This window comes from Leptonychotes weddellii, chromosome 7 (genome assembly GCF_054177405.1).
Source record: "Leptonychotes weddellii isolate Sample4059 chromosome 7, ASM5417740v2, whole genome shotgun sequence".
NCBI classification, from domain to species: domain Eukaryota; kingdom Metazoa; phylum Chordata; class Mammalia; order Carnivora; family Phocidae; genus Leptonychotes; species Leptonychotes weddellii.
In genome coordinates, this window is record NC_138375.1 from 52,696,004 (window position 1) to 52,723,454 (window position 27,451).

Below are 27,451 nucleotides of genomic sequence, written 5' to 3' on the forward strand. Positions count from 1 at the left end.
GTCTTCGCCACACTGACGATAATGATCCTGTTTTCAGCTATAGCATACAATCCCTCCTCATCACCAAGTGCAAATCAAAGAGTCCCCCAGGCTGCATAGACCCTTCTGCTACCATTTGACGTTATTTTAAACAACAATAATAGCTGTCAGTTCTGAAACGTTTACTATGTGCATTTACTTACAATTTACACATCTTGCATATTACTAGATGCATTTGCATATATTTATACATCATGCTAAGCGTGTGACAGGTATTTTCTCTTTTAAACCCCAACAACCCCTGGAATAGGTACTTTTATTGCCCTGGTTTTACAGATGAAGAAAGTAAGGAAAAAGGAGTTTATCATTTTTGCCCATGATCCTGCAGCCAAGGGGTAGAGCCAGCATTTGAACCCAGGCAGCCTGGATTCCCAGCCCACTGCTTTCACATTCCAGGTTCTGCCCCATGGCTACTGAGCTGACCCGGTACTTTGGATTGAGGTAGTATGGGCCAGTATGTGTTGGAGGGCCCAACATGCTCAAACAGGTGACTCAGCATAAAAGTCTGTGCCCTCCCCCTTGCCCTTGGAGACCTTGACCTCCATCCCCACCCTATACCTCTATGGTTACCAATGAAAAGAGCCCAGTGCTCACTCCCTATCCTCAATGATGACCAGTTATCCCAGGTTGCCTGGGACTGAGAAGTTTCCCGGGACTCGGGACTTTCAATGCTAAAACCTAAGATAATTTCAGGCAAACAAGGACAGTTGGTCACTCTAGCTGAGAGGAGAGGCCAAGGAGCCCGTCTGTCTCATGCCCAGTCCTGGCTCCGCCACTCACCAACTCTGCAACTTTGGCCAAGTCACTTAATTTCTCTGTGCCTCTATTTCCTCACCTGTGAAATAGGAATAATAATAATAGTACCTACACTATAAGATGGTTGCGACAAGGAAATGAGCTAATGCCTGAAGGTGCATGAAAGAGTGCCCAGCAAACAGACACGTCTACACGAGGGTTTGCTGTTACTGTTCTCATTGTATTAAAAGCATCCTAAAATCCAGAATTTAAAACCCATAGTCCTGAGGTAGGTTCCTGGCCCAGCTCTTTTAACATCTATTAGAAACAAACATTTAGTGATTTCCTTACATTTCCGAAAGTTGTGCTGCAAACAGCAACAACAACAAAATATATGGCAATTTGTCACTGGCCTGATTTTACACTAGTTAAAAGAAAGCCGTCAGCCCTGCAGTAAGTAACGAGTCCGTGCCCACAGGCCTCCTAGATGTTATTTGTATTTTTATGACCCTCCTGTGGCTATAAGGATGCTCAGTGGGTGTAGAAATTGGATGGTTAAAAATAACAAATAAGAAATCAAAGTCGCGCTCTGTCCCTATTTCCATACCGGCTAGGTACCACATTCATTATTCGCTGGACAGCTGTGGGAATAAGCAACACAATGTACAACAACTTGATTATCCTCCAAGAACCATCTTAAACCATTGGACTTTCTTATTATTGTCATCCCTGCCTTTGTGTGACCCTTGTCCCCCTCTTAATCTACCAACGTGCTCTCTTCTACCTCGCTGGGTGCTCTATTCTGTCTCTTTCAGTCAGGAGGTATCAGCTTCTTCCAAGTTGAAGAGCACGGACCTACTCCAGTACTCCTCGACAGCCGCTGTCATCGGCTTGGTTTTGGACGCTGTGCTGCAACCAGCTGTTTCTTTTGCTTGGGGACGTGCCATCCAGCCAGGGGCTTGGGGTACGCGCGGCGGGAAGCTTTTACTTTTACCTGGCTGCTGAATCAAGGGCACAGTGAAGCAGCAGGAACGCCACACACGCGGTTTATGTATGCATTCGTTCAGCAAATATCGTTAATGCTAGGCGCTGGGGTGAGCACTGGCAAAACAGCCATACGCCACAGAGTCGGAGTCTTTGCCCTCAGGAGGCGCAGAGGCTCCCAGGACGATGGGTGTTAAACCGCTGGTTCTCAATCTCAGCTGCACACAGGAATCATTTGGGGTGGGGGGGCAGGGGGAGGCGCTCAAAAAATAAAAATACTGATGCCTGAGTCTCCTCCTCAGAGATTTTTATTTAAGTGGGGTGCAGCCTAGCATCAGGATTTTTCAGAATTCTTGGCCAATTCTGTTCTAATGTGCAGCCAGGTTGAGACCCACTGCTTGAAACAAAGGATGAATTAGAACGGAGGCGGGGAGCGCTGGAGGAGGAGGAGTGGGGGGTACCATGCCATCACTACTGGGGAGCAGCCCTGGGCTGGAAGTCAAAAAGCCTTCTGAGCAAGTACTGGCTAATCCCAGCATGAATGGCTTCAGCCTGAGTGCAGGGCGTGTTGTTTAGGGACAGGGGTTGGCAAAAGTCCAAAAGGAAGATCCGGGCTCCGTTCTAGAACCCAGTGAGGCAGGGTGGCTGACGTTCAGCGAGCAGAGCCTCAAGTGACATGATCTGAGAGGGAGAAGTGGGCAGGGCCAGATAATGCAGATAATGCATTCCATGCCCTTTTAGGGGTTCAGGACTTAATCCTAAAGTAGTCGTTCTCACACAGAGCAGACATCTGAATCCCCCAGAGATCTGGTCAAAATGCAGATTTCCAGGCCCCGCCCCCAGAGGTTCTGATTCCTCGGTCTCCGATGGAGCCCAAGAATGTGGCTTTCTAACAAGTTCCCAGGTGACTTTGATGCTGCTGGTCCCAGGACCACACACTTTGAGAAGCACTGTTCCTATCTAAATCAAGGGAGAAGCCCTCAGTGGATTTTCAGCAGGTTTCAACATGGTACGAGTTGGTGTTTGCCTTAGCACCATGGTGCGATTTTCCCACCACTGGCCCACTACATCCTTCTGTGGTAGTTGAAGTGGAATAAAGAAAGGGGATGTTCCAGAGGAAGTCCCCCCAAGGGAAGCACAGGCTTGTGTGAGAGCCTGGTTCTATTGGGTGATAATGATTCAGTCATGAATTCAATAAGTAATTGACATGAGCCCCCCGCACCCACCCAAGAAGAACTATCTCCAGTTACTGTCACCTAAACTCTGTTTCCTTCCCCCCCCCGTCATCTTCTACTGTTTTGAAAAAAGCAAATGTGTTAATAAGAACTTAAAGCATCGAAACAGTAAAAAAGAAGATATGTCTCTTTTTTTTTTTTTTAAGTTCACCATTTTCTCTGAGGCCAAGGCTAAGCCTACTGCCTTCCTTTTCCTGGGCAGAGATGATGCTGCTCAGTGAGAATCCAGGTGCATCCAGGAAACGTGTAGCATAGAGAGCTGGATCCAAATTTATATCACCTCATGGAGGCTCTGCTGCTTCTGTTGCTGCTAGGGTGGAGAGGTGTGATTTCTGCCTTAGGAGCAAAAGACAAGCAGTGGACCATGAAAAGGATCACTGGCCTTCCCAGTCATCCCTACCCAGCATCCCCCATACGCTCCCCTATGCAAACCCTTTAAGACATACAGAGACTGTTGAAACCGAGAAAAACATCTGCCTCTGGATTTTCTGTGTCTTCTCTAACAAAGGAGGGGCAGCCATTCAAGCACAGGTTCATGGCTGAGTTTCCATGCCAATTTGTACCTAGAAACAGAGTCCCTACACAGCTCCCTCCTCCTCGCCCAGGTGAGCAAGAGGGACAAGCCCTTCCATTTGCTTCTTTGGCAGCCAGCTTCTAAAATTAGTTGGAGCTTTCCCCAAAGTGTCTTGAAGCACCAAATTAATTTTCTGAGTGTCTGCCGCTGCTGTTTAGTATAAATGGCCACCGAACCCCTAGTGATTCCCCGTCCCCAGCACCTCAGCTGTCTTCAATTCTGAAGAGTTCTGGAATGCAATGAAAGAACTCTATTCCCTATTTCCAGTGTGTATCTGCTTCTCAATTCCAACACTGCACAGCTCTCACTCAGAAAACAGGGATATTTAAAAGAGTTGGGAGAGAGGGGTTCGCTAATTAAGTTAACATGCAAAAGTACAATTCTGCCCAAGAGAAGAAGCCACCATTTATTCTAACTTCAACTCTCCTGCCCCTCAGAATTGCCCTTAGCATCAGTGGGTTTCTCCTCACTTACACAGACCAACTTGGCATTGCCAGGCTCTTGGATGGTGGTCATAGGGGGAGTAAGGATTTCCTAGGATGTGATGCAGTCATACACTGAAGATACCAGAGTTGTGGGTTTTTTTGGTTTTTTGTTTTTAACTTGAAAGACAATAGGCTTGTGGGGTTTTTTCCTGATCTGGAGGTGAGACAAAGAGAAATAGCCCGCATTTAAGACTGCCCCAGGGCAAAGCCTACCACTAATTATAATGTTTGTTTTTTGGTTTTTTTTAAACATTTTAATTGATTTTTTTTTTAAAGATTTTTTATTCATTTGACAGAGCGACACAGCGAGAGAGGGAACACAAGCAGGGGGAGTGGGAGAGGGAGAAGCAGGCTTCCCGCGGAGCAGGGAGCCCGATGCGGGGCTCCATCCCAGGACCCTGGGATCATGACCTGAGCCGAAGGCAGACGCTTAACGACTGAGCCACCCAGGTGCCCTAATTATAATGTTTGTAATAGCAACTGTATCAACACAAACTGCAAGAGCTATTACCTATTGAACATTTACAACATACCACGTTCTGTGCTCAAATCTTTACCTTTATCATTTCATTAACCCTTCTGGAACCTGTATAAAATATCATCATCTCTGTTAAGTTGTTCATTCAACAAACATTTACTGAGTGCCTGTATATGCTGACTGTTTTTCTAGACAATGAAGATATTTCAATGAATGGAGAGACAAAAATCCCAGCCTTCCTGCAGGTTATATTCCATTGGGAAGGACAGTAAATAAGATTAATTTGTAAGATAAATAATTGTACAGACAGGGGGAAGAGGTTACACTACCAGCTCAAGGTCACACAGACAACAAGGGGCAAATCTAGATTTTAATCCCAGAATTACCTGACCCCAAACCAGGGTAAGGTTTTCGCCTTGATTCAGAAGACTTTCCACAAGGGTTTATTCTAGGATGCAGTAGCTCTCCTAGTAGTCTCTGAAGCCAAGCAGGGATGTCTCCCTTCTCCAGCTTTCTTTGTCATCGTCTGCATTTATATGTAGTCTGTTTAGTGTTTTCACTTGCATTTCTATCTGGGTGGGGCGTTTTCCGCTGTGCTTTTCCAAAGTGTGCTCGATGTTGCATGTTAAAATCCTACTTCTCTTCCCATACCCCTTATACACTACATACCCCTTATACACGATTAGTCACTTATTTCTACCTCTAAATTGCAGCACATGGCAGAACATTCCTTGATTCTTTTTTAGAAAAGCCTTTTATGGTAATTATAGCTTTCTTCAAGCGCATTTATGCTCCCCTTTTTACTATGCTTTAGACATTATTTTCCTCATGCCTGATTTTTGGTAAGGCAAAAACCTGCCGACCTGGTAACTGTGTCATTGGAGTGTTTGTTGTTGTTTGGTTTTTGGCTTTTTTACTGTTTGGAATTTTATGTGTAGAAAGTCTTGGAGATGATCGAATTTCCACTCTGCCAAAGATGTTGGAGATTCTGAGTTCAGTCAGAAGTCATTCATTCCTTTCCCTATTTATTGACTACTAGCAATCCAAGAGTAAACAAGATTGACATGGCACCTGCCCTGACAGATTTACTTCATAACAGGAGTACCCAGGGCAGCTGTTCAGTTGTACACTGCGCAATTCTAGGGGCACCATTCAAATTATAGTTGATTATGTGCACATTTATTATAATAATTTTCTAGCAGGTGACAGTAAAATGGCTTAAGGAATGGCTGCTACATGGACTAGCAAGTATCAAGGAGATGCTAGAGAGTTGCGATACACTGTAGTGGATAGGGTAGGCTAAGATAGGGTGGGGTATGCTAGGGTAGGCCAAGATAGGGTGGGGTAGGCTAGGGTAGGGTAGGCTAGGATAGGATAGGTGAGGCTAGGATAGAATAGGGCATGATAGGGTAAGGTAGGATAGGGTAGGGCAGGATAGGGTAAGGTAGGATAGGGTAGGGTAGAATGGGACAGAATAAAGGCACCATGACAGGTGTAGCTAGCCTGGATCTGAGAGCTTTGGAAAGGCTTCCTGGAGATGACTTCTGAGTGGGGATCTAAAGGATGCGTTGATGTTAGGCAGATGAGGAAAGTGAAAAGGAAAGACTGAACAGCTTTGATCTGGCCAAAGCCTAAAGTGGTATTGAGATGGGCTAACATGAGAACCAGTTCATATAAGGTCTTGTAAGCCAGGTTAAAGACTTCAGGCTCTCCCCTGGGGCCAATGGAAAGCTGTGGAAGTATTTTGAGCAGTGTCTTGAACAGAGAGAAATGGATGATGCCTAAAGACTGGAGGCAGGGAGGCCAGTTAGGAGGCTTTCACAAGAGTCCAGAGCAAGGATGAGGAGGCTTGAGTTAATGCAGTGGCACTGTGGGTGGGAGCAGAGAGCAGATTCCAGAGATATTTAGGAGGAAGGACAGGTAGGATTTCTTATCATTAAGAGAAAAATCAGGCAGGAATTGTTTGTTGACTAAGTACAAGAGGTGGTGGAGGGCAGGGGAGGGTATTAAAAATGACTCCAAGTTTTTAGTCTTGGTCATTAAAGTACATCGAGGTGCCATTCCTTGGACAAGGGATCAGAGTTTGGGGGAGAAGGGGTAAAGAGGTTAAATTCTCTTGAGTTTGAGATGCTTGCTAGCAAACAGATGAAGATGTTGAGATGCAAATTGGAGTCCAGGTCTAGACATCAGAGGGCTGGAGATGAAGATTCAGGAGTCATCAGAATATAAGGGTGTGTTTGGGTTGGGTTTTTTCAGTCCCAAATTTCTGTTTCAGGTCTAATTTTTGTCAAGGCAAAAAGCCTGCCTACCTAGTAACTGTGTTGATAGATTTTTTTTTTTTTTTTAGTGGTTGAAATTCTGTGTGTAGAAGTCTTAGAAATTATACCATTTCCGGGCACCTGGGTGGCTCAGATGGTTAAGCGTCTGCCTTCGGCTCAGGTCATGATCTCAGGGTCCTGGGATCGAGTCCCGCATCGGGTTCCCTGCTCAGTGCAGAGCCTGCTTCTCCCTCTCCCTCTGCCACTCCCTCTGCTTGTGCTCTTCTGTCTATCTCTCTGTCAAGTAAATAAATAAAATCTTAAAAAAAAAAAAAAAGAAAAAAGAAATTACACCATTTCCATCCTGCCAAAGGTATTGGAAGTCTGATAGAACCAGCCCAAGACATCGCTGCTGCCCTTGAAAGTTCTCTTTTGATCTTTGAGAAAGAGGCCCCACTATCTTCTCATGCCTCTCAGGAGAGTTTATAGATAAGGCAGGCTGAAATGATCTAGCACAACCTGAATGAGCATTCATTCAAGCATCTACAATGTGCCTGACACAAGGCCAGGCTCTGCGATCCAACAACAAACAAGGAACTCTCAGGTTTCATGGAGTGTGGGGTCTAAGGCAAGATTTCTCAGTCTTGGCACTGTTGACATTTGGGGCTGTATCGTTGTTGTGGGGAGTGTCCTGTGCGCTGTGGGATGTTGAGCTGTACCCCTGACCTCTATGCAGTAGATGTCAGTAGCATCCTCCCCAAGTTGTGATCATCAAAAACGTCTCCAGACCTTGCCAAATGTCCCCTAGAAGAAGAAAAGGGAAATAACTAGCCTCAATTGAGAATCCCTAGGCTAGGGTCATGGTAGAACGTGAAGGCTCCAGATAGCCAGCTGTCTAGCTGTGCAAAGAATCAAAAGCTGTGCCTTATCACATTCTGTATCAGTGATCCCAGAGATGGACACTCAAGGAAATCAGCAGTGCTAGCCTGAAATCCAGAAGACTCCATGTAGGAGACTTCTTGGATCCCCAAGGATGAGCCCATCAGCCCAATCCAACTTCAGTTAAAGGATCCTCTCCAGAGAAAGTTGCCACCTGATGCCCATTTGCCCTCCAGACTAATTACTTCCTACATTCTGTTTTTCCTTAAGCAGAAGCTGGCTTTGCACTTTACAAACAAAACAAGTCACCTCCTCAGAAGGCCACCAGCAGAACGAACTTGTGCTGGGGGTAGCTTGGGGTTGCCTAGCAACACCACGCACCTGCTAAGGCTACTTTCTTCATCTTCAAGCTAAAAGCAAAGTCCTGTCCATTAATTCCCAGCTACCCCGAAACTTCTCAGAGATTTGCCAGCTTCCTACTGTTCATGTTTTCATCTTCCCCATATGATGTGGAGAAAACCTGCTACTGTGGTCTGTTTATCTCACTTCAGTTGGTTGGGGGGGGAGAAAAAAAATCAAGAGAGAAAGAGGGGGTAGAAAAAGCTTCATTTCAATCTAAGTGCACAGATATTTTGAGTATGTATCTCTGACTGACATGCTAGTGTTTTTGCAAATTTAAATTTTATGTAGTAGACGTGGCTTTCCTACACAATGAGGTTTCTGTTGAGACTTTGGGCGTGATTTTAGTCAAACATGAGTCCTCAAAGTAGCTAAATAACAAAGCACATGTAATAGATGGGATGCTGAGCAAATGTTGCTAGGTCTATCATTTAGTGTATTCTGTGTGATCCATTCAACCAGAACTCTTCTGGTAGAAATTGTAAAGCTGGAGGTGGCTGGAGGTTGGAGATAGACTCCTTTCCTTGAGAACCTCTGAAATGTCCCTTGGGCTTTTCCTACTGAGTTTCATTTTGCTCCTGTAGAAATGTTTATGGTATTTCTCTGAAACTGGGGATGGCTTCTGCTCCCTGAACACTCTCACAGTATGAACAAGGGGGATGGCACTGGTTCTCCAGGCAGGCCCCTGGGGGGGGGGGGGCGCGGGGCCGGGGGGGTGTCACCTCCTTGGTAAGGAAAGGAATGGAAATGTGAATCTGGGCTCTGTAAGGATAGGTGTGAATACCAGCAAGTCTTTCTTGAGGTATGCAAACACTTAGGCTTTGTTTGCATCTGGATTTAGTGCTGGGCTAAGAAAACAGGTTCTCTGGTAACAGTCTCCTGCTTTCTCCTCTCAAGACAGCTCAGCTTCCTTACAGAGACTTCCCCACAGAGAACTTCTCCTCTTTCGCTTACCCTCTTCTCTCAGGACCTAACCTGTACCACATTCTGGAAAGGATGGGGGGAACAAGCGTTCAAAAGTAAGATACCTTAAATAGGTACATTTCAACTCACTTTCAGACCCTCCAGACCTTTCTTCCTAGGAGGAGTCCTTTAAATTCCCACCACTGCCACGTGCACAAATTAGGTTTATTGGCGTTCTCATAATGGGTTTTTGAGAGAAGAGAGGAAAGATGGCTGGCGAAAGCCTCTGGAACACTGGAGGGAGAAGTAAGGGGAGAGGCACGCTTTGATTCAGAAGATTTGGGCCAGAATGGTTTCAAATCAATTACCTCCATCATTGCAAAGCTCTTCATGCCCCCACCACAGCCCAGTCCACCCTGCACTTCGTGTGGTTTAAAAAAAAAAAATACACCACCAAAGCTGGAGATAGACATGGTGACAGAGGGGGAGACTGAATTATAGATGGATATTCGGGAAGTTACTTCCTGGGGATAATGACATTAATGGTCATTTGGGGTCTATTTAAATGAAGTAAGAAAAACACCTACATTGCACAACTCTGTAAATTTGCTAGAAGCCACTGCATTGTGCACTTAAAACAGGTGAATTTTATGGTATGTAAATTATGGCTCAATAAAGCTGGTAAAGGAAAAATGAGAACATATCCAGGAATTCTTGCCAGCAAGTAGGTTTTGTGAGGGTGGCGACATCCTACCAATTCTGTGCTGCTCTCTGCATCTTCTAGAGGGTGACAGAGGCTCTGCTGGGGAGGCTTTCCCACCCCGCTTTAGTGCCCCACCCCCCGCCACCCTTTCTCGTCTTCCCACGCCCACGATCCCTGGGCCCCAGCTCAGGTCAGAAGGGTGGTAGCCACAGTTGTTTTAGGTGCTGGAGCAATTAGGGAATTAGGCTGCTGATTTCATACTTCTCCCCACCCCAAAAAAAGAAGAAAGAAAGAAAAGGTTACCACAAAATAAGAATTACTCAAACGTCACCTCATTCCTCATGCACATACACATTTTTCTCTTTTCCCTGTTCATGGCACTGAGTACCTAATCCTTCCACGGCCCTCAGACTCGGCAGTATTTTTAAATCATGCCATAAATAGGTTGAGTGATAAATAGCCAACATTTTAAAGTGCCCCTTAAAGCTATTACAAAAATATGAAAATAGCCCAGCAGAACTATCCAGTTCCTTGTTATAAGAAACTTGTGATAATCATATATAAATATATCCTTAAAATTCTGAATGATGGAGGGTACTTTGCCTCCGTCCTGGGTTGATAGGGAATTTCCTGTTTTCTGCAGAAGGTACTTGTAAAAAAAAAAAAAAGAAAAAGAAAGAAACAGGAAAGAAAGAAAAGATTTTTTTTTTTTTTTTGAGGTAGCCTCAATCTTGAGCTACTGGCTGGAAATTCCAGCCTACCTAGGCTTGTAAGCTCAGAGCTGGTTTAGTTTTCTGGAATATTCCCCACTTTGGGAAGGTTGCCTCAGACCCCTTCACACAGGTCAGTGTCACTGGGGATCCCCTGCATCTGGGACCCCACTGTGTCTTGCAACTGCATGCATTGCCTGCTTCCCCGACTCTTTGGAAGGCAGGCACGGGCCCCACTCTGAGGCTGGCCCAGTGGCTGCCCTGCGGCCTTGCTCCCCCTTTGCATGGCTCCCCCTGCTGCCCCAGTGCGGCCTCGCGCCCCTCCTTCTCATCCTCTCCGTTTCTCCAACCAGATGGCTGCCCCGATTTGTGCAACGGCAACGGGAGATGCACACTGGGTCAGAACAGTTGGCAGTGTGTCTGCCAGACCGGCTGGAGAGGGCCCGGATGCAACGTTGCCATGGAAACCTCCTGTGCTGATAACAAGGATAATGAGGGAGGTGAGCAAGCGTCTTCTCATTCCCAGCCCCTCAAGAGCAGGGCATTGTGTACACTTCCGTCATGAGTCATTTTTCCTGAAAGACCTCCCCTACTGTCAAATGCTGTTGTAACATTTCTCTTGACGCAGATGCAGCAGAGGATGGGCCAGTGAGGGTTCCTGGAGGCAAGGGCTGGAGGCCCTGGGGCTTGATGCTGGCTTTGGACTCTCAAGCACATACCGCCACAGAGAGGTGGCTGGGCCCTGGCGCAGCCCCCGGGTGCCCATTCCTGCCTGAGCCTCCGGGGCTGGGAGTTTCAAACGAATCGATGGTGATGACCACAGAATGGGGTGCACGCTGCCCTCAGACATCTCAGGCAGTACCTTCATCCTTACGACCCTTAGAGATGTTACTTTACAAATGAGGGAACTGAGGCTTAGGCTACAGTTAAGTAACTGTTTTAAGATAAGTCAACCACCAATAGTAAAATTGGGGCCCAAACCCAGCTCTGACTCCAAAGTCCACATTCCAACCAGTGGCCAGCAAACGACAGCCTGTTGGCCACATCCAATCCACTGCCTGGTTTTATATGAGCTAAAAAATGGTTTTTACATTTCTAAAGTTTGGGGGTGTGGGGGGAATCTAAAGAACAACAATATTTCAAGATATATGCAAACTGTGTGGAATTCAAATTTTAGCATTTTCTTATAAAGTTTTATTGGAACATAACAATGCCTGTCGGTTTATGTTTCACCCTCAAAGACAGCATTGAGGAGTTGGACAGAGACCACATGGCTGGTAAAGCCTAAAATATTTACTCTCTGACCCTTTATAGGAAATTTGCCAATCCCTGTTCTGAATCTCTGAACTGGATTTTCCTGTGTTATTCCCTGATGGAGTGCTAAGATTCTGGGGCTAAATGGGGTTGCGTTAGCATACGGGCTGTGTGATTTCCTAAGAATATGGAGCAGTGCTCCCTTAAGGTGTGTGACCTTCTCCCGCCAAAATTACTAACTGGTCAGAATTCCCTCAGAGCAGGTTGTTTCAGGGTGTAAGAGGATCCACGTCTCCAACTATTTGATTTAAGAAAAATGTGTCTAGTCCCACTCTGTCAATCCCTGTGCTCTGAGAATATCAGCTCCTGCCCTCACGGCCCCAGAGGGTCGGCTTAGGTAGTGTCCAGAAAGGGGCGCAATTCATCAGGGTGATGGATGAAAGTATTATTATATTTTTATTTTTCCTCATCCTCTTAATAGACACTTGCAATTCCCATAATCTATTATTGCTGTTATACTTGTACATACATAATGTGTAAATAACCAAATGTACATACAATGATAGGAGTACACCAATCAAAAAAAAGTTTATAGACCTGATGTAATTTACAGAGCTCCCGTTCATTCATTTAGCTTCCTGAAACAGAGCCAAAATAGAAGCCACTTTAATTCATTTTTGAATGAAGTGAGCCATAACTGCATATATCCATACATTTTTTTTTTTTTCCAAGAGAGACAGTCAAAATCGCATTACTTCTCCTGATAAGGTTCCGTTTTTGCCTCTGGTCCCTGGTGATTTCACCTAGCAAAGTGGTTGCTTATAGATCAGCTCCCTTCCTCTTCCAGAAAGGAGTCGCTGTCCTGGCTCCCTTCCCCACTGCAGGTGTCAGCAGCTGAAAGAATAGCAAATGGCTGGAATGCTGCACACGTAGGGGAGGGGGACTGACTCAGTCTCCCCAACACGCCCTGCATCATCTACATTCCTCTCCACCAGTCCTATGGCTGATGGCAACTCCTTTCGGGAGAAAATCGATTTCCTGACATGGTAGAACTGGAAGAGGCACATGAGGTGCTCTTGGTCCAGGCCTAAGGACTGCACTGCAGGCACATAGGACTCAGGGTCCCTCCTGGTGGGCAGAGGCAGAGCGTCAGGGAGGCAAGGCACAAAAGCAAATGAGGCAGTGATTATGCTAAAGACAATAATGGCCTTGTTATGGGAACTATTAAAGCGAACCTCCCAAGGAAGTAATTAGCCACCAGGAAAAAAAAAGAAAAAAAGGCTCTGCACAGTGTTTATAAAAAGAAACTCCCAGTTAATTCAGAGTTGCTTATGTCAGGTGAGAGAGGTAGACACGGATTGTCTCTCACCTGGTGTAAGCAATTCACAATTAACTGAGTTCTTTTTTTTTTTTGGAGGAGATTCCTCAGTGCAGAGTATCCTTTTTATGGTTAATTACTTCCCTAGGAGGTGTGCTAAGCACTTTGCTGTTTATTGATAAATATTAAAGTTGCTCCTCATCAACTCCAGATCCAATCCTGCAGCACACTAATTATATCACTTTTTTGTTTGTTTTGGTGGGGGTAGGAGTTCTGCCCCAGGCTCTTTCCTGCTTTGGGAGTTCTCAGGCAGGGCTGTGTGGTTTCTGACCCTGACAGTAGGTCAGAGGAGGCACCCAGGCAGAGCATGCATGTCGGCCAGGGGAGCAGCTGCAATGAACACATTTGTTATGAACTCATGAATGGGGAAATAATGGGGTGCTCTTCCAAAGTGGAGCTGGAAGAGGCAAATCACTTTTTCATCCGGGAACACTCTACGTTAAAAAAAAAAAATCTCAGTTTAAAGTGATAGATATTTTTTATTTTAAACTGAGATAGATATAGATACAAATATGGATACAGATATTTGAAGCCCTTGACAGCCTTTTTCAACCTGGGAGAGAATTAAGCCCTGGTGCTTTGCAGCCACTAGTGGTTCAGAAACTGTAGCAAAACCCCCTGGAGGGCTTGATTAAACACAGATTGCTAGAACTTTTCCTCCAGAATTTCGGATTCCGCAGGTGTGGGGCGGGGTGCAAGAATTTTAATTTCGAGGAAATTTCCAGGTAATGCTGAGGCAGGTTCTCTTTGAGAAACATTGTCCTAAGACATTCATTATATGGAATGACTTGACGTGTCTCCTATGTATCTGGAATGGTACTAAGTGCCTTCCTTAGAAGACCTGAGAAAATTTTCACTCAGACATTTTCTATATTCCGTGGTACCTAGCTGAGAAGCCCTGTTGGAAAGAGCTGCCTACGAATATCCCCCAAAAAACAATTTATGCCAGTTCCCTACCTTCTTAATCCTGTCCCTTTCAAAGTCTCCCTACACCCTGCAGCCACGTGACCGCTAACTTAACCTCAGGAAGCAATGGCTGATGCTGAAGGGGCAAGTTCTCCCTGCCATTGCCCCTGAGAAGTAGAAACAGTTCAGACAGACCTGCTGGCAAGCAGACTGCCTTTTTAATAGTGAAAGATCTTCACTTGAACTGCTCACCCCAATTTGAAAAAGAAGAGACTCAAAGAAATATTTTTGCTTACAGAAGACAAATACCAGCTCATTAAAGTCAGAATACACACAACATGTGCATCAAGTGACAGGCAGATAATATTTAATTATCAACACCAAGACAGAGGTGTGAGATTTAGTTCATCACAGCCAGGGGTAGGAGAAAGGGTGTAGATCTCCTCTAAAAGTGGGAACCTCAAGGTGGGGAGGCATTGTTAGACCATCTGGCCTGGAAAGACAGGCCTTACTCCTTCCCCACATGCCTTTATCACCCAGAACTTGGGAGTCAGGAACCCCCGTCCTCTGTCTGTACAAAGCCCAGCTCTCATCATTTCAAGCCAGCCTGGGAGTCTGCTTGAAGTGCCTGTGGAATCCTATCAGACACTCTCTCTCCTGTCTGTGGGTGGAGGCCTGGAGCGGAGGGGGTAGGAAAAGCCCTTCTACGCTGAGCTTGTCCACAGTCAACAGTGCGTCACATCCTGCCTTACTGTATTAGCGAGCTGTCTGCGTCTCCCTCCGTAGTGTTAACATGGCACCAAAAGTTAGACTCTTGTTCCTTCTCCTGTCACTGCTCTGGTTGCTCAGGTGACACTGTCACATCATGACGGTTAAGAGCCTGGGCTCAGGAAGCAGTCTTTGTGTCCCACTTCTGCGAGTAACTTGACTCCTCAAGGTCTCAGTTTTCTTGTCTGTGTAATAGGCATGATAATGCCAACTCCATTAGCAGGCGTGTGGTTTCACTGACAAAATGTATGCAATACGTTTTACCAGGTGCCTGCTTCACGGGGTGCCTTCAAGAGCAGCTTGCTGCCAGCTTTAATGTTATTGCTGGTACTGTTGCCGTTATTTCTAGAACGCATGCTGAGTCCCCATAGATGGAGCCCAACCGGTAGTTTTCCCACAGTCTATAACCACTGAGGTTCTAACCAGTGCTCATCAAATTTCAGCATTGCATGACTTCCCTGGATGGTTTAACAAACGTTCATTCAGAGTTTGCTAAATGTCAGACATTGGAAAGAGGCCTTTGGAAATTCTAGGACAAATACGATGCATGTCCACAAAGAGCTCACATCCATCTGAAGAGATAAGATGTATAACACATTATTATAATTACTACAGTCAGGGCTGACAGGGTGGAAGACCCCCCTTCCGTGGGAGCGTGGAGAGGCGACTGTCATGGAGTGTGGGTGTCGGCCACAGGACAGGAAAGAAAGCCCATCACCACATTGAGCCCAACATCTTCAGTATCTCTCCCGGGAGAGTACTCAAAGCCACCGATCTGTGTGGTCAGTAACCTGTGATGGAGGCTCTTCCACCCACCAGCAGCTTCTACACTTCTCTCCCTAAATTAAGGTTTCCACGACAGTGTTTCTCAGCCCACCTCCATCTGTGAAGTTTGGTTTCTTGTTTTGCTCCAAAGGAGGCTGCCTTGGGTTAAGAGATGTGGATGCTGGCCTGAGTTCCAGGCACTCCAGCCAGGTCTAAATGAGGAGAAGTAACACTGGAGTCTGTCCAAAGCACTTGGAACAGACGAAGCCCACCCCTTGCCCATGGCCTCCTCCCCTTTTCCCCATCCCATAACCATCCAAATTGGTTTGACATGATTCAGGGATGCTATTCCGGCATTTATCTCAATTGTTAATTAATAACACCTTGTCTGTGCATTTAGCAGAGCCAAGCTCAAGACTTCAGGGACTCTGGAAGAGTTATAGTTCTCAAGTCCAAATAGTCCCATTTCTTCATCCAATGAGAGATAAAGCTTGGTGAACCCATTGTAAATGCCTTGATTAATGTGTGCAAATCATGTTGATGGATTGGTTGGGTGGGGGACAGCTTAGAAGTACAACATTGCTCTATTAATTGGGTTGGATGAGGATTCCCCTTGCAGTCCAAAGACCTTGTGGCAAATGTAGCTGGAGCCATAAACAGAGTCCCCAACTAGCTCCCAGAGAGGAAAACAATATATCTAATGCTTACAAGGGAAATGTGGCCTTGAGGCCACGGCCGGCTGGCCAGGCGCTGGGTCTCTCTTCCTTGGGAGGGAAGCAGAACTAACCCCAACTGAGGACCACATGGCAACAGGGGGCTGAAATTATTGTGGATCTTCCAGTGTATTTGACTCAAGACTCTTCTGTTTAGGAAACTGAGGGTTGGGGGGTCAGTTTTCTATTGAGGTTTTTTAAAAAAAAGTAGAATTCATTCTTTATCACATAGAAAAACTATAATCAGTGAGATTTTTGAGAGCTTATGTGCACCGAACCCTGTTCTGAGCTTTGTATGCATCTGGGTAATGGGATAGGCAACCCACTGGTGGGCGCCTGCACCTCACTTTCTGTTCCTCCACACAGCAGCCTGCGAGAGAGTTCTGAATTGTAAATCAGACCGTGCCGTGACCTCAAAGGGCTTCTCATGTAGTTAAAATCAAAATCAAATGTTTCACCTTAGCCTAGAGTGCCTTCTGTGACGTGCCCCTTCCTCTTCTCTCGCCTGACCCCCACTGCCCGCCACAGCAGCTCTGTTGCATCCACTCCCTCCAGCCCCTTGCCCTCACATGCTGAGCTTAGTCGTACCTCAGGGCCTTTGCTGATCCAGGGCCAGAAATGCTCTGACCTGGGCATTTGGCATGACCAGCTCCTTGCAGCCATTTTCCATTCTCAGCTCAAGCACCCCTCCCCAAAGAGGCCTGTCTCGACCTACCTCTGTCTCTCCCCCATCACCCTGTGGTGTTGCCTTCACAACAAATGGCGCACTCCTAAATTATCCCATCTATATCTTCCTGGTCTGTTGAATGTGTCATCGCAGCAGACACAGAAGTTTTATGACTCTGTCTCTTCATAGTTTTTCCATGCCATAGATAAGGATACAGAGGCTGGAGAAGGTAATATTCAAAATAGGCTTCCAGCTAACCACTGATAGACCGCTTGGCTACTTTAAAGGCAGAAGCTCATTTCTTCGCAAACACTAACAAAATTTGGAGACTGTTTCTGGGGAAAGTTCAAACAAGTACAGAACTGTTGTTGTAAAGAGGCCTCAGGAAAAGTCACCTCAAACATAGAACTTGCCCACTGAAGACCTTCTCACAGTAAATGGATTTAAGCATGGAATTTGTTTGGGGGGTTGGACGAAGATGTTTAAAGTTCATGAATTTACCTAACATCACACCTTCAGTCTTTCCTAATCAAGTTTTTAGTAGTTTAAATGATTATTAAGTGTCTCTTAAGGGATTATATTTTTCCCTGATTAGATGACAAATCAAATATTCATCATAAAATTGTGATTAAAATACCTAATTTGCAAAAAAAATGTTAATAATTTAAATCACTGTGGACTTGTTTTAGGGAATTAAAGGATCAAAACACAGATTTAACTGGTGGCAAAGAGGTAACATTTATTTCCTATGTTGGCTTCCCGTATTTTTGCGTTGGCCAGAGAAACTGCCTAGATTGTAGCAAGAACCCTCTTGGTTCCTGTGACCAGCCTTTGAATAAAGGTTCAAGGGGCCTGGTGCCAGGATTATCCCCTTTGCTCCCACAGCCCTCCCCTCAGTCCAGACCAGTGGCTCTCTACTGGGCACAGCTTTACTCTCCAAGCGGGACATTTAGCAACATCAGGAGACATTTTAGGAGTCACAGCAGGGAGGAAGAATGGAGATGCTACTGGCATCTGGTGGGTAGAGGCCCAGGATGCTGCTAAAAATCCTACATACACACGACAGCCCCCACAACAAAGAATGATTGGGCCCAAAATGTCAATAATGCCAAGATCAAGAAATCTGGTGCAAGTATTAACATCTCCTGGGGACATATCTGAGGGGTCCAGACAGTTCCAGAGCAGGGAGTGTCTTTGGCTTGATGTCAGGGACCTGATGCATCCAGCACTTACTAAGACTTTACCCACATTGCCCAAATAAATCACGACAATAGCCCACAAGAGCCCTAAGAGCCTCTGAGCATCCTTCACATAGAGGCAGATACTAAGGGCCAGATAAGCAGAGTGGCTGACCCAGGCCTCACAGCTAAAATGCAGCCATGCCAGGACTCAGTCAAGAGCCTTCCTCATGGACCCCTCGCAGCAGCTGACTATTGTGCTCGGGATCCTAGCAGGGCAATCTGTGAGTGCTTAACACCCTTAGCCCCGCAGAAACACGAATTCTGCAGCATTCTGAAAAATAGCATTGGTGTTAGCTTCCCCCCCCCACCCCATTTTGGATTTGGAATGCATTTTTGCCACAAAGTGCTTACGCATTGGAATGCCAGGGTACAAGCAGGGGAATGTGGAACAGTTGGACTTTAAATAGCTAGACGCTCTCTGCAGCACAGTGAGCAGCTGCCCAAGGTCTGTGCTCTTTTCTTTGACTTTCCATCTTCTCAGCCAAGAGCTCGGGGGATTGGAGAGGTGCCAGAACTATGTAGCCAAATGTGAATCCAAAGAAAACTGCAAGGTGTGCCCCAAAGCTGTGTGTGCAGTGCTCCCTCCCTCCCCGAGCACCGCAAGACCAAACCTTTCCAGGGGAATTCCCTCCCTTTTCCTGAGCTCAAGGTACTTCATCATTGATCTGCCAACCCCATTTCCTGGAACTCCATGGCCACACACACTGAGGGACGCTACCTCTTTGATTCACGGGAATCGTGGAGTCCGCAAATGTCAGATGCACAAAGACTAAAATATGGAGTCCCCAGCAGGTATAAAACCCAGAGAGGGGAAGTAACTTCTTCAAGGCCAAATAGCAGGGTAGGGCAGATCCAGGCTTCCTGGCTCTAGATTCAGTACGCTTTTCTCCACGCCATGCTGTCCCCAAAGGGACCCAGTCCCCCTCAAGAGATCGTATGGCTGGCCTTACTGGTAAGATCATTCTGAGACCCAGGAACTAGATAGACTAAGATGAGTTGAGGCACCTGTGTACCCAAGAGTGAGCACCTTCTCTAATTGTGCCTGTAGGCCAGCCTCCCTCAACTTTCCCTAGTCCCAGCCCCATTTACACGTACTCTTGTCACGGAGGGTGGCAAGAGCAAACACATCCCCCCATGCCAACCACACACACACACACACACACACACACACACACACAAACAGCCAGGCCACAGGAATGAATGAGACTCAGACTCCTCCACAAAGAATCCAAGGTCTGCTGGGGTGTGAGACAGATGTGAAACCAGCCTCTACAAAGCTGTATACTAAGGATCCAGGATAGAATGAGGCCGAGAGCCTAGGACAGCCCAGAGAAGGGGCATCAAAGGTTTCCAGAACAGGTAAAACTCGAATTTTGAAAGCTACAGAGGACTTAGATCAGGAATGCAGGGAAAGCATTGTGGGCGCATGTGCAGAGGCAAGGGACAGCAGTGCGTATCTGGGGACCTCGGAGAAGACTGACGGAGAGTGGAGGAGGGTGAGGCTGGGGAAGCGGGTCTGGATGGAGAAAGCCAGGCCTTGCGTGCCACGCTGGGCAGAGTGAAGTTTACCTGAAGTATTTGCTTTGTCTTCCTGCATTCAGCATCTTGGTCTCCACAACTGTAGCCACACCTTTTCTCTCAGACCGAAGGCTGATCTATCTGCTTGGGTGATTCCTAAATACATATGCTCACAGCAGAGAAGAAGGAGTGGCCTGTCTGTATGTTTCTTCTGTTGCACGTGCACAACCTTTCACTTCAAGGGGAGGAGACAGCCTGGCAGGGTGATCAAGACGCTTCGGGGCCAGGGAGCTCTGGGTTCACGTCCTGGCCCCACCACTGATGGGAACAAGTTGACCTGTCTCTGTAAGCCTCAGTTTTGTCCTCTGTAAAGTGGGACTAATGCTAGTTGCCCCCTCAGAGGATACTGTGAGCTCAGATGAGCTAATACATGGAAAATACTTAGTACAAAGGTTCTCTTAGGTCACTGGGCATCAGAATCACCTGGAAGGCATAATGCACAGATTGCCAGACTCACAGAGTTTCTGGTGCAGTAGGTCTGGGCGGGTCCAAAGGATATGCATTTCTAACAAGTACCCAGCTGATACTGACACTTTGGGAACCACTGACTTGACACAATAGGTACCATTTGGGGGGGAACTCAAGTGCTGACAGAGAGTGATTCCTCCATATGTGGCATCCCTGGGCCACCTGAGGCGGAGGACAGACCAAAAAGCTCTGCGTCCCAGGCCGTGGCAGCTTGATTGGCGTACGGACCCACTGTACTCACTGAAGCCCCTGCCACAGAGCTGTGGCTATGGAAAGGGGCTCAGGACCCCAACTTCCCGGGATCTGTCCCCCCTCCCCTCTTTCAAGAGCCCTGGAGTAAAGCACAGCTGTGGGAAGAGCGTGCTGGAAGAGGGTACATGGTAGCTGGCCCTGGTCTCTCCCCCTTGTGACTTCCTGGGGCTTCTCCCATCGCCCTCAGGCCCAAAGTTGATGCTGTGCCCTTTTCAGCTGGGGTCTGCCAGGTCTTGGGTCAGGCTGACTTGTGTTAGTTCTGGCTCCAGTTCTTACTGGCTGTACTCCCTTGAGCAAAACACCTGACCTGTCCGAGCCTCTGTTTCAACACCACCACCAACTTCACAGGCCCTTTGAGAGGTTTGACTAGCCATTTTACAGAAAGCGCCTGAATGCCACCTTATTTAAATGACAGGTCTAATTATTAGTATCTCCCTGTGTAATGTGACTTCAGAGACTCTGAACACACACACAGTGTTCCCAATCAAAAGCTCATCGTATCAAGTAATGCACGACATTTCAAAATCAGAAATCCATCTTTTGGTCCCTGTTCTAATGTACATTCCCCCTCAATCCCACACGCACTCATGCTGGAATGAGTGTATTTTCCGTCGCAGATCACAACCCAGGGACCTGGATGGCTCAACGAACATATTGTCTGGTCTGCATAAGGTTTAAAAAAATCCCTGAATTAGCTGCTGACATATAACAGTAGAGGATTCCATTTAACCAGCTAAAAAACTGAGAAGCTAGAGAGTAGTTTGTTCAAAGTCAACAGTGAAGTGCTGGGATTGGAGCCTGGCTCTCCTAATCCTAAATGTCTGGCTCGTCCTCCTCCCAGACCCGTTTTCTAAAAGTAGTTCTATATCAGGTTGGCCAGAGAGTCCAAAGCTACTGGGATCTGGGACAGGGAAGGCAAGGGGAATCTGTAGAGAAAGGGATGCTGCAGTCATTGGGACAAGCTTCACCTACTCCTACTTCTGCTATGCCTACTCATAAAGCACACGGCTCAGGGGGAGCAGATCCAGGGAGAAGTTTCCAGCCCACTGGGGCCCAGCACCCAAAGCACCCTTTGATGCACAACATCGTGCTGTCGCTTCCCAGCCATCACATGGTCCACAGCAGTGGGCATTCCCAAATCTCTCACGTGCCCCCTTGTCTGTGAGGGTTGCTGTGCAGATTTGCAAGTGCACCCTTGTCTGGCCCCTCCATTTCTTCCCGACCATTAAAGCCATGGTTTCTTAATATCTTTCCACCTCCACCTGGATCATGCAACCATTTTCACTGGGCTGGACCGTTGGTCCTCCAGCTTCCAGTCTATTCCACACAAAGCGGTCAGTCAGAAGAATCCTTTCATTTTTATTTATATGTATATATTTATATTTATTTTACATATTATATATAGTATATATTATAATATGTATTATATTATATATTTATATTATATTTGTATTTATTTATATATATAAATACATATTTTTTTATTTGGACCCATGATTGGGAAAATAACTTTATTTTCTTGGGGTTTGGGCAGATGTCCAGTCTCAGAACTTCTGGAATTGCTTCCTGGTGTCAGTGGCCTTGGTGACCTTGAGCGTGTAGAAGCACACAGTGTCGCTCAAGGGCTGGCACTAACCCACTGTGACAGTGTCGCTGATCGGGACATCCCAGAAGTCTGGGGACAGGGGCTCACATGTTCTGGCGGCGTTTCTTGAATCGGTTGTACTTTCAGATATAGGGGAGGTGGTCTCGATGGGTGACAGTAGTCGTCTGCATCTTCATCTTGGTCACCACATCAGACAGAATCCACCCTCTGATGGACACATGACCAGTATAGGGGCACTTCTTGTCAAAATAGGTGCTCTCAGTGGCCTTCTTGTGTGCCCTGAAGCCTAGACCAATGTGTTTGTAGTATTTCGGGAACTTCTCCTTGCCAGTTTCTCCAAGTGGGCCCCTCTTCTTATTCTGAAAGACGGTCAGCTGCTTTTAGTAGGCATGCTCAGTCTGTATGTCCATCATCTCCCTGGATGCCTGAAAAAAGAAGAATCCTTTTAAAAGTCAGGTCATCTGATGCCCCTGTGCAAACCTTCGCTGGGCATTACATCTCCCACAGCACATCATCTGGGTCACAGCCATCGCTCCACATTAGCAGGCTCCTGCTTCCACTTAGCACTTACATCGTCCTCTACTCGTCTCCATCATCCAGCCCAACATCCACCATCTTGTTCCTACTCTCAAGATACTTTTCCACCCTGGACCTTTGCACCTGCTGTTCCCTCTGCCCAGAATGTTCTCCCTCCAGAAGTTTCCAGGACTTATTTCCTCATCTCATTCAGGCTTCTCCCAAACATTACTTCTGGGATGCTTCCCTGCCCCACCCCCATCTAAAACAGCAACCCTCCTCCTCCATCACTCTCCCGACACTTTACCCTGCCTCACTTTTCTTTAGGACACTCTCACCTTCTCAAAGTCTGTTATACATTTCTTTGTTAATTGTCTGTTTCCCCTCTAGAATCTAGGTTCCTAACTGCAGGGTTCTTCTCTGTCTTGGTCAACTCATTATTAAATGAATTGAATGAATGGAAGTTTTAATGAGAAGTGTCTAGGACAGAAAGCTGTTGTCTTTTATTCAGTACACAGTGACCCAGTATTTTAGTATGAATACATTTCATTTTAGGACTAAAAAAACACATCCATACAATGACACCCAAGTCACTACATACCATTCACACCCTTTTATTAATGCAAAGAAAATCTAAAGGTAAGATACATTATTTCTTTTCAGTAAGACGTGAACATGGTTATACTGCTCTTCATCTCTATTGTCAACTTGGCTCACCCTGAATATGGACTTCACATGGGCCGGCGGCAGTAGGTATGCAAGCTCTGTAGGAAAGGCAGGGGCTGCCGAGAATCACGTTGGGTGAAGCCCGACCTCCCAAACCATGGCCAGCCTGGTGAGGCACAGAGTAGTGAAAGAGGTCAGCAGGTCTGAGGCTGGGCCAGCTGCGGGCGAATCCCAGCTCCCCCACTCACAAGCAGCTGCCTGACCTTGTCAAATAACGTAACCTCTCCAGGCGTGGGTTCTCCATCTATAAAGCCAGAATAAACAGGTGGTTGCTATGCACTAAATGTTTTTGCACAAGGCTTATTTACTCTCTCACAAAGGCCCTATTAAACTAGTATTTTTATTATTTCCACTTGACTGATGAGAAAACTGAGGCTCAGAGAGGTAAGCTAATTAGCCCAAGGCCACACAGCCAATATGTTGCAAACACGGATCCTGTGACGTTAACTGGCAGTCCAATACTGGCCACAGAGTGAATGTGAAGATGAAATGAGATCTCCAGGGTGTGCTAAGCATAGTACCTGAAGCATGGCAAGAGCCATGTTTAGGAATTAGTACTTCTGATTTCCCTAATCTAACCGAAAGCTTGCATGATAGCTGAGTCTGGTCCCTTCTCCCACTTGGCAGTCTAGGGGCACTTCTTTATGCACCAGGAGGACAGGCATCATGCCCTCTGCTAATGCTCTCAGCTCAGGGGTCAGTCCTCCCACCTGCCCCCCGGGAGACAGGGTCTCTCTTCAGGCAGAAAGTAACTGTTCCGGTTTGTTGCTCCGAGGTGTCGGTGGTGACAGCCCCTTTTCTTTCTGAGGGGCCCAGCAGGTCACTGTCTGGCACCCCACCAGCCTGCCACCCCCTGCTGGGCTGGCTTCTGTCTGACCTGTCAGTGAGCTCTTTGAAAGGGAGGTTGATGGTGGGCAGGGGGGAGGGGCCAGGAACAGTGGGGGAGGGTGAGCATTTGGGGACATCCGTGGCTGAGATCAGAGACCCTTGCTCTCTCTTGCCAGTAGTTTTTGTAACAGAACAGCGGGGAGACGGCAGCAGCCAGGATAGAATTCCCCCAGGTATGAAAAACATGGCCCTAGGCTAACAAGGGTGAGGCTGTGCCAGAGAGACCTGTCAGGGAACGTCCAAGGGGGACAAACTCTCATCAAGTGAGATCATTATTCCTGGAGACTCTGTCTGGGTTGAGGAGAGGTGGCGGGGCGGGGGGGAGCGGATAGTAAGAGAGGGAGAGGCTGAGAGAAAGAACAACTAGAGAATGAAGATGTTTTGTGAAGCCTCAGCATTTCCTCCCCCAGGTCCTACACCATTCACAGGGTACCTTTATATGGCCGTGACTACTCACAGCCTCCCGTGAAGAATTGAGGATAGAAGCCAAATGTAGGCTTTGGAGGTGGACAGCCAAAGGGTGACTCATTCCATTATTTACTATTTACTGTGATTGTGGGCAAGGCTCTTAACCTCTCTGAGCCTCAGTTTCTTCCTCTGCAAAATGGAGATTATAGACACCACCCTCAAGTGTCCGAGCGAGCTTATGGGATGATGGCTGCATAAGGGGGTAAGGGGCAGGCTGCAGAAGCACAGAGGGGCTTCAGTGCTGGCAAGGGAACAGCCCTATGGAGGTCCATCCGTCACGAGTGGGAGCTAGGACAGAGGGCCAGCTAAAACACTCTGCATCCCAGCTTTTCAAAAAATGAATCTCCCTCCAATATGTCTTTAAACTGTTCCTCTTCTGTTTGACATCATCCTGCCTCGGGTAAAAGAGCTTAGTGCATGTCATGGCGGCGGGCACAGCGGCTCCTGTTTGCCATTTGGAATGTTCTACTCTAACCGCCCTTACAGGGCAGCCTCATATAGAATTTGGCTTTGGAGTGCAGCGAACTGGGTCAAAGACAGCCCCAACATGTAGAAGTTGTGTGGTCTTAGGCAAGTTATTTACTCTCCTTCTTAATCTCTAATTCCTCACTTGTAAACAAGTTAACGATCCCTGGAATTCTGGCGGTGATTTAACGAAGGGATGCAGATAAAGCACTTATGACAGTACCTGAAACCTAGTAAGCTTTTCATAAGTGCCAACCATTAGCTCTGATTAGACATGGTTGCCATTAATGCTTCATCATCCTACTGACTCCCAGAATGTGTCACCTAACATAGGGTCTCTATGCTGAAATATGCTGGCTTTGGGAGGCACTGGGAGGCCAAGGACAGGGGCTCTGAGCTTATGTGCTAGTAGTGATGATTTGGTTTGTATTGCATTTAATCACCCCAAAGCGTGCATTTTATGAGATCAGTCAAGCAGGGGGCTATTGAGTAGATGAAGGTGTGGCTGGTCCTTCCAAAGATAGAGCTCCCAAGCCTAGAGCTCTGTTCTCGTGAAGTGCTTCTCAACCTGGATTGTACTAGACTATTGTGGGGAGATGCTCTGGGCCAAAAGGGGTCTGTGGTCAGGAAATGCTGCATGCTCCGTTGCAACATTAAAGATTTATAATGCATATTCACCCATCAAAGTCTCTGAGAAGTCCTGCTGTAAAGAAACTAGTTTAATTGTTTAACCAATGTCTCTCAAGTTGTTTTTGACCACAGATCCTCCAGTGCCACCTCCACTTCTATGTTTCAGGGAACCCCCAGGAGACATAGTTCGGGAAGGCTCCTTTAGTCTCTCAGAGTCAGATGTACTGCTATGGATATTTGAGGGATGTTTTCAGTAATTCAGAGCAGGGTTCCTTGAGTTTTAGCAGGCAAAAAAATCACCTGGGAATCTTCTTTGAAATACTCTCGGGGTGCCTAAGGGGCTCAATCGGTTAAGCATCCAACTCTTGGTTTCAGCTCAGGTCATGATATCAGGGTCCTGGGATCAAGCCCCACACTGGGCTCCATGCTCAGCAGGGAGTCTGCTTGAGATTTTTCTCTCTCCCTCTCCCCATCCCCCCACTTGCACTCATGTATGTGCTCTATGTCTCTCTCTAAAAATAAATAATCATTTATTTTAAAAAATGCATATTCTCAGTTTCCACACTCAGAAATTCAGTAGACCTGGGTGACAGCAAGAATCAGCATTTTAAAATCACTGAGGTGGTTCCAGGGCAGGAGGTCAGGGAGCACATCTTGACCAACAGCGGTTTAGTGCCTGGCTTCTAGAAATACAGTGCTCAGACCAGCAGCAGCAGCATCACCTGGAGACTTGTAAGAAATGCAGACCAAAGGAAAGACCAGAGAATTAGAATCTATATTTTAACAAGGTCCCAGGTGATTTTAATGCTGGTTAGATTTTAAGAAGCATTGGTTTTAAAGGTTTTTATTGATGGTATTTGTTTTGGGTTTTTTTTTCCATTTGTTTAGTTTTAATAAACTCAAAAAAAATGGACACACACTGCAAGCTCATTGTCATAAAATTCCTACCAACCCTCACCCCCATACGTGAGGGGTTGACCAGATGCCCCAGTAACTTCAAGGTAAGCCAAAGTCCTATTAAGAAGTGGTCTTACCTAGATTATATCCCTGTTTTCAGTAACAGTGCCTGGGTTTTCCTAAGCAGGCTTTGATTTCTTTCCCACATGCATCCTGAAGAGTAGGAAACCCAGAAAAAGCAGCTCTCAGTGGGGCCTCCCCTCTGCCAGATCTCTTGTCAGACATGATTGATCTTCCATTGCTAAGTCATAAGAAAAGCCAAAGGTGCTTTGGAGCAAGGATTTCTGGCCTTGGAACTCTGAGACTGTCAAAAAAAGAGTCGGCACGAAGCAAGAGGAAAGCTTCCAACAGGCCTTCCAGAAGGAGCGCAAATACAATTTCACTTCTTGCAAGATTTAAGAATGGCGGTTGCTCTGGTTGGGAGGGAGGGGACGACTGTGTAATGATGGTCCATCAGGCAGCCAGGGTGTTAATGGCAGGTGAAACCTTCCAAATGAGCACCCTGTCAGCCAATCTATTGCTTTAAAAGGTTGGCAATGTGGGAGACCTAACAGAGGCAATGAAGAACTAATCTCATATTGCCAGGTTAAATCAAGTCAGCCTTGCCTGCTCCTTTCACTTTTTAGTTACATCAAGCCAGAATACTTTCAATTATCCCTCCTTTCCAACTTGTCAGCAGGCATTGGGTAAAATGCAAATGGAACAGTGCCTTCCCTGGCGGAAAGCAGAAAATATCATGAAGAATAGCCTCCATTGGTTGAGCTCTTGCTATGTATTCAGTGCAACACCTTCACCATCTCATTTCATATGCACCACCTTATAG

The 27,451-nt window shown here is 46.5% G+C and overlaps 1 protein-coding gene and 1 pseudogene across 1 annotated transcript in view; one reads left to right on the forward strand and one right to left on the reverse strand.

Moving 5' to 3' along the window:
- TENM2 (teneurin transmembrane protein 2) overlaps positions 1–27,451 on the forward strand; it is a 1,103,161-nt gene that overhangs the window by 983,386 nt on the left and 92,324 nt on the right. The window contains exon 14 of the mRNA XM_081826284.1: positions 10,736–10,882. Coding sequence (XP_081682410.1) covers positions 10,736–10,882 — 147 coding nt within the window. The remainder of the gene's footprint in view (positions 1–10,735; positions 10,883–27,451) is intronic.
- LOC102733058 (small ribosomal subunit protein uS17 pseudogene) lies at positions 21,900–22,391 on the reverse strand (annotated as a pseudogene).